We start from the raw sequence: 7,915 nt of genomic DNA, 5'->3' as shown, positions 1-7,915 counted from the left end.
TTCAGAAAATGTGGTTCCGAGCTTGGGAGGTTTCAGTCCAGTTAAAGCAACAAGCGTGCAGCAGTAGTCACATATACATACAATAAATCAAAGTTAAGTTTAACTTTGGTCAATAAACAAGGCTGCATTTAGGTCAAAACAGTTTATTAAACCACAAGTAGCATATTGATTAAGACAATTAAAATTGCTGTTCATAATTAAATAAGATCAACTTGTTTTCTGAAAATAATTTCATTTAGAAGTCACAGGTCAAGAGTCAAAGAATGAGAAGTTTCTCAACCCAAACCACTATTTGCCATTTTAAAGTATAAATCTCCTTTTTTGTAATAACTGATGAAACAATAATTACACCACCTTGGGCTGTTTGGCATTAGAAAATAAAAGGGAAAATATAACAGTTTGTTCAATTTTTGTAACTTTTAAGTGTAATTTTATGCAAACAGTTTAAGGAAGTCATTAATACCGACTGCTCTGTACACAGATTTGAGCAGTTTTAACACTGGCTCACAAAACGGCTGTAGTAGATGAGGGGTTTTGTCGGGCAGGAGAGGCCAAGGTAGTGCCAATGTAGGTTGAGCGTAATAAATAGATGGTTGAATTTAAATGGACAAGGAGAGCATAACACGCCCAGGGTGCAGACCAGTGGCTGATGGCATGGGTACATGTGGTGGCTCCTGATCTCTATGACAGTGTGTTTAATGAAGGTCAGATTTAAGGCTTTAGAATGATCTTAACCCATCAGTTGATTTTTGGAATGTGTACAATATGTAGAAATTGTTGGTGTGAAAGCTGGAAACCGAATTCAGATTCAGATTATATTACTTTGCTTTAAAGTAACCATAAATCATCATGTTTTTAGGCGAGGGTTTGCATAAGAAGAAAAGCTATTAAATACTGAAAACCCGAAAAGTAAAACGTGTTGCACTTCAAGATGTTTGTGTGAACTGTAAATATCAAGAACGAGCTGTCAGTGACTTTTAGATTCATTTCACTTCCTCATCCGCACCGATGATGGCTCCACCATTTTACGCACCGTCCGTCGCAGTCCCCCCTTGTCTCTGTGGCTCTCGCTGAGCCTCCGCTGTTTAAATGGGCCAAGTTGAGAAGCGGCGGAGAGTGCAAATCTTGTTTGGTCTGGGTCTGTGAACTTCAGCGTGACTTCAACGACACACACAAGGGTTAAAAACAACTATTTCCAAAGTTTCAGCTGTATTCATGTTAAGTAGATACTACTGGTGAATATTAGGCTCGATGCATTTGGTTCATGTTTCTGATTATATGCCATATTGGTTTAAGTAACACCAGTAATTATTATCAGTATCTTTTTTTATCGTCTTAATTGCCTGTGGAATGATATCTTGGGCAGATGTGAACTCCCCACAAACTGTATCGATGTGCGTTGTTTAATACTGCACTGTCGATTAAAAAAAAAATTGGCTCAGTGAATATAAAACAATCCCGTACTTGTCATTTCAGAAAAGGAAAAAAAGGAGTGACACGATGTGTAGCTGCTCTTGGCAATGATCACCGTAGGTAACACAATGTCCGGGGCTCAGGGCTACCCAGCGTGTCAGGTATTAACAGAGCGAGTGTGATTAAATGTGGGAGGTAGGACCTGTGAGGCTGACGGAGAGCGCTGCTGCCGCTGCGAGCTGGAAACTACTGAATGGGAATCTATCCGGCAACTTCACCAGACCGCTGTCTCACGGCGACACGGGGGCTCTGCGTAAAACCCACCGGCGCGTCTCCAAGTCTGGGTCAGCCCAACTCGCAGACGGAGAGGACGGTCAAGTTGGATCCAGCAAGCAGCTTTTTACTTGTTACCGGCGCTGGGCTTTCACTAACATGCCTGCCATCAAAAAGGAGAGGCTGGATGGAGACGACATGGCATTGACTGCGTTCAACCAGTCCGAATACCTGGCCCCTTTAAATGCCACCGCTATCCCCGTGGTGACCCCCCATCCGCCGCCGTACGACCACATTTTCGCCCATCATCGCGCGTACTTGGGGCTCCACGACTCGGCGCTACATCACCAGCACCTCCACCATCACACGGACGACTTAATGTTGGAGAGATTCTCCTCCATCCCCGACTTTCAACCCTTTTTCGATAACGGGGAGCCGTGCATCGAGGTGGAGTGCGGAGAAAACAAGGCTTTGCTTTACATCAATAAACTCTGTCAAGGTAGTAAGGGACCCTCAATTAAATACAGGGGTGAGTGGCTCACCCCCAATGAGTTCCAGTTTGTCAGTGGACGAGAGACTGCCAAAGACTGGAAACGGAGTATTCGACACAAAGGTAAGAACAACCTTCAGTGTCTTCGTGATTCGTAGGTAGAGACGGACATCCTGCCATTAATTACACACTTTTTAGACACTACTTATTGAGGGTACAAACTTTGATCTCGTTGTCGAGTTTTGGAGTGAAAGGGTTACAGCAGTCGGTGCGTAAAGAGACAAATGAGAAAAGGCGCGTATCCTCCACATATCCTCCGAGGCTTTGACACAAGAGTTTGGGGCTGCGATCATACACCACACCGGGGCATCTGGAGTAGACTGCACCGGGACTGAGGTGAAAAGTTGGCTATAGATATTCAATGTGCGACAGTTAAAATGTTTTTTGTTTCTTATTATGGGATGAAGAATCATACCGTTAAGTGCAGCTGCACTTGTGCATGGGTGTTGACACTTTTACGCATCGCGTAATTTTCGTGTGATTTTTTTTTTTTTAATTTAACGTTTTGTTTGCTCATGCAACATCAAAGTCTTGTGATACATTTGTAAACTGTATACTGTTTATTGAATGCACAGCTTTTATTATCCATAGACGTGTTTTGTAGGCGATAGCTGGGTTTATATGGTGACTGCACAGTGATATTTTTTTAAGTTGAGATTTAAGGTACAATATTTGTGTGGAATAATGACGCACGATCCACGCACTCTCTCACCACACACACTCAGCCTAAGGTTATTCAGGCAGAACTGACACGAGTTAAGATGTGTGGGGGGAGGGTGTTGCCCCCAGGTCAAAAATGATAGTCTAATAGTTTAATATACCAGTTCTTAGAGACAACTGATAGTATGCTGCTGTTTCTCTGGCGCACTACAGTGGACTATAGATAGAACTTAAACTTCATTTGAAATTTTAGAGAGGTAAGTCAGGTTTGTGTGCAGGTGCCAACTACTTCAGGTAAATACTGTGTTTATTGAATGATTTTTGAAAATATTTATTTTTAAAACACCTGAGAACTGAGGTAATGTGCTTAAGAAAAAGGGCCGTTCTAACAAATAGGCAACACCTTATCATATGCTGTGTCATGGAGAAGATGAGTTTAGTGGCTGGAGAATAGGATTGGTAGCCTATATAGTCACTGAAAGTATTTTGTTTTTTTTGTTTTTTTTTGTTCCAGGGAAAAGCCTCAAGACTCTTATGTCCAAAGGAATCTTGCAGGTGCATCCTCCAATCTGTGATTGTCCTGGTTGTCGAATTTCATCTCCAGTGGTAAGAATGTTTTTCATCTTGTCTCTCAGCACTGGCTTTCTGTGCTAGTTGTGTCAATGTGCTGACTAGAAGAAAATACTTTGGAAATACAGTCTCTGTTTGACTTAGGAACAACCTCTTTGTAGTGGCTTCTGGGTTAACAACTGTGCTGGTCAAGAATCCTCCTCATTGGCAATGGTTGCAACTTGTCATGGATGATAGAATTGATATATTAATCTTTGTTTTTAGACTACATATTGTCTGGTGTTTGCTGTTGTAATATTATGGTAAAGTCTACATTTGTACTTTATAGTTATGAAATATAGTTTTTTTTTGCCTACTGGTGATTGAGGGCCTGTACCTACTTTGTTATATTAGATAAAGCCAAGTTTAAAACCCCAAATCACAATGTTACCTGAAAAAGATTTTAGTCTCGGCATAACCACATTTCTATTGTTTTATTATTTATATTTTCCTCTTAACCTGTTGTTTAGATGTAGCTTGTGTTAAAGCAGGGTTAGGAAAGCTGATGCAATAACTGTGATGTCTCACCCAGGTTTACATGCATGAAACAGTGGGTCTGTGTGTGAGAGTATCTGGAACATTGTCTTTCTTTGTAACCTTGATAGTAAAGACCCTACAGGCAAACATATCAACTTTGATGCTAATTTTTCTCAGCATGAATATCAAATCCACTTTTAGCCTTTCACAGACGCAAAGTATCAAACAGCTTTTTATTTAGAGGCATTGAGCTATTCAGTATGGCTGTTTGACGTTAGGTGTCATTAGCTGGGCTCTTCTATCCCATTGAATCAGTTTCCTCACCTGGCTGTTGAACTTTTGTTTGTTTAGTGCTTCCCTCAGGGCTCGGCCAGGGGCACGATGCCAAACCTTGAGGCCTTGCAGGTGTGTCACGATTGCGGCATCGCCACTCTGTCTCTCTGTTTGTCTGTGTGTGTGTGTGTGTGTGTGTGTGTGTGTGTGTGTGTGTGTGTGTGTGTGTGTCAGCTTTAAGCAGGCATGCTGCTGGCTCACCGTCGCCAAATCTGTTCACACAGGTGCAGCGGGTTGTGAGTGTGTGTGTCTTTGCGCGTGTGTGTTTTTATCACCACAGAGCGCATCTGTCGTCGCTCCCAAGCACTAATCTTGAGGGAAGGGTGTAAGAGGCTTAGCGAGCTACTGAGCGTGGCTACTGCTGATTATTGTGTGCGTGGCACGCAAGGCAAAGGCGGTTTTGATAAGCCGGAGGTGTTTGAGTGATACAGCTAAACTGGTGACATTTTTCACAGCCAAGAATGAAGACCTGTACCCTAACACATAGGGTTCAGCCAAAACGAATTACCTGAGGGGGAGGTACAGGGCAGGGAAAACAGATAGTAGAAATGTTCATGTCTTATTTTTCACAGAAGGATTTGAGAATATGAGCATGCTTGCTTATGCTTAGGCTCATTACAGATATCAGAGTGATTGGTTTTTGGCTTGCAAGGGCTTGTACAGTTCCACTTCAATTACAGCTGTGACGGAGTAAAACTTTATTGACGTAAGCAGGGATATGAGAGCCTTAAGGTTGTTGTTGCAGTTTATTCCTCTCTCTATGTCTCTCTCTCTCTTCATCTCTTCCTCTTATTTTACTTGTTTGGTGGAAGCCTGAAGTCTAACCCACCAAGCGAATACCACCTTGACAAACATACACACACACACACATCCACACATATTGGCTAAGTATGTTGGCAGTTCCATGCGAAGCGGTGAGGGTTAGGCAGAGGAGGCAAGTCAGCAGGACTTGTATGGTCTGTACTGGCGTCTCCTTCTCTTTCCACTCACTCCCCTCAGGGCATGGCAGCCAGCACTCCCTCAGTGATGAGCTCTCTCTCTCATACTCACTGTCTCTCTCACACACACACACACACACACACACACACACACACTCTCTCTCTCTCTCTCCCTCTCTGTATGCTTGCCTGCTGACACAAATGACCTCATGCAGACATTTATTTTGAAAGTTTGACGGCTGAACTTTGAGTGATCTTGTTTTGCTATAGGCATGAGCCAAGTGATCATAAAAAAAGTGCAGCAGCTGGTGGGAAGATGTTTCACCTGTCTGCTCAGAACTCATGGAAGCTAATTTGCTGTGTTGGCCTGGGCACAGGCTGTTTATACCAACGTGACACACACTGTGCTGTAGTTACACTCAACAGTTTAGAATTGAAATATGTGTATCACCTTTGAAGTCGTTGGATACTATTTGCTGTGCCTGTCTGGGACTCCATGTATCATGTTTTGCATGTATACAATATATTGCTTGACACTGTGTTGCGTATGGATGTTTGTTTGTAGTTTTGTATGTTTGTGTAATTGTCTGTGCAGAATGTATGTTTCTGCCTGTGTTTTTACGCGTGCATGGCTGTGATTATTTGTATGCCCCCAATGGCTGGCTGGCTTGCCTGCTTGCTCTGTGTGTGTTTTTGTGTGTGTGTGTGCATCTCCTCCTGGGAGAGATGGTCTTCCTCTGCTCTGTTATTTCAGCGGAACTGGCGGAGGCCGGGAGGAAATTACACTCCCCTCCTCCGGCTCGTAAAGACCTCCTCCAATCAAGGGCTCCTCTTGCAAAGTGGAATTAAACACTCACACAATTATGCACAAACACAGACATGCACACTTTTGCATATAACTTGTAGTGTATGTCATTACATTTTCATAATGCCGTTTCCAATAGGGTTAATGGGGAAAAGATAAGTGAAAATAAAGTACACCATATTGAGTGAAATAATAGAAGTTGAGCTGTTATGTGATGGAGTTGGCTTATTAGTTCAAATACTTACTGTATGCTGCTTCTGTTCTGTGTGTATTTGTGCACATGCTTGCATGCATGTTGCTGAGGCTACGTTGCTATGGTAACACTGGAATGGTCATTGGCCCAGAAATGTGCAGAACTGTGATGCATTTGTGCACTTCTGTGTGCGTCTCTCTGTGTATTTGAGATTAAGTAAGCCTCTGATGATCTGTTTATTCACCGTGAGTCTAATTTCCACTGATCAGTATGAATTGTAATGTGTTGGACATGCAGAAATACAGTAAATGTTGGATATACAAACATGCAGAAACACTGTCATGCCACTTGTGTTTTTATCTACAAAGAAAACAATTAAAAAATTTATTAAATTAGACCTTAGCTGCCACTTGTCCATTTGAGCAAGATTCGTTAGATGGATAGTTAAATGTTTGCGTTAACTTGTACACAGGCTGATTGAGAACATACAGTATATCTGTGTTTGGGTGTGGACCCAGTTAAGAGGCAGCTCAAACAACTATCTATCAGGCAATTGTGGTTTATCATGACAAATACTAATATTGCTAAAAATCCTCCTCCCATCATATGCATTTGTGTGTTTGTTTGCATGCGCATACAAAAAGTGTTGTTTTTTTCTTTTTTCCACAATGAGATTTCCTCTATTTGCAGATGTGCCTTATCACACCAGGCCCTTTGCAGATAGCACTGCTCTGTCGTAGTTTCGCATTCATGCATTAATCAGTGCACTCCCTCAAGCATTCATATGTTGTGTAAAAAAAATGAAAACTAGGGAGTATGTTCAGTTTTTGTTAATTGTTAATCAGTAATGTAGGTGTAAAAATGTGCTGTATATATGGTCCAGACACAAATATATTTTCAAGTGCTAAAAAGTCAGTTTGAGGAAGTTAAACACAGAAGAACCTTGGCGGCAAATTTTATTTTGCCACGATAAATAACTAGCATCTGAATTTATCTTGGTTTTTCCTTCCACATCATCAACTGTTCATTATTTAAATTCTCCCTGTCTTTGTTTCACACATGAAGTGCCTGTACAGTATGTTGTCCTAATACATTTAATTGTGTTGAACTTTAAATGAGGTATGAGATTCTAGTAATTGTCAACTTTGTACTCACCTCCACTACCCCTGTGTTTGCTTGGGGAGACAGAGGCCCAGTCCTTACCTGTCCATAAAGCTCTCCTGTGGTGGTCTTGGTGGTCCTGTCCAAACACTGAGAGAGAGAGAATAAGGGAGGAGGATGGGGGGGAGAAACAAGCGGGAAAGGGGAGGGCGAGAGGCACACTGGCACGCTTGACTGCACTGCCACTGACCTCCCAGAGCCGCCCCAGTAGACACCCCCCCTCGCCACCACCTCACCGCCTCTCGCCCTCTGTGCGCCTCACTCCCTCCCACTGATCCCCCATCTCTCCCCTCTTGCCCTTGTGCTGCTCCACTGGGCTGCAACTGCCCGTTCGGCTCAGCGCATGGGGGCCGAGGGTGCAGGAGAGAGGGTATGTGTGTGGGGAAGTGGGGGAGTTGGTCGCATGCCTGTCCGCCCTACAGTGCTTTCTCACTTTTTTCACTTCCTCTCACATGGCCTTGAACAACCAAGTGTTGGCTAAGATCTGTACATGAAGCACACAT

At 42.9% G+C, this 7,915-nt stretch overlaps 1 protein-coding gene across 7 annotated transcripts in view; it reads left to right on the top strand.

Annotated features, from left to right (window-relative positions):
- The first annotated feature begins 1,049 nt into the window (after positions 1-1,049).
- Positions 1,050-7,915, top strand: part of samd11 (sterile alpha motif domain containing 11) — a 45,157-nt gene continuing 38,291 nt past the window's right edge. For 2 of the 7 annotated variants that reach the window (XM_026333093.1, XM_026333094.1), the window contains exons 1-2: positions 1,051-2,299; positions 3,411-3,502. In XM_026333093.1, coding sequence (XP_026188878.1) covers positions 1,600-2,299; positions 3,411-3,502 — 792 coding nt within the window. In that variant the 5' untranslated portion in view covers positions 1,051-1,599. The other 5 variants (XM_026333091.1, XM_026333092.1, XM_026333090.1 and 2 more) reach the window with 5 other exon arrangements.

This window comes from Mastacembelus armatus, chromosome 7 (genome assembly GCF_900324485.2).
Source record: "Mastacembelus armatus chromosome 7, fMasArm1.2, whole genome shotgun sequence".
In the NCBI taxonomy this organism is placed as follows: Eukaryota; Metazoa; Chordata; class Actinopteri; order Synbranchiformes; family Mastacembelidae; genus Mastacembelus; species Mastacembelus armatus.
Note: the sequence above shows the minus strand (reverse complement) of the source record. Positions and strands in the feature narration are given on the sequence as shown.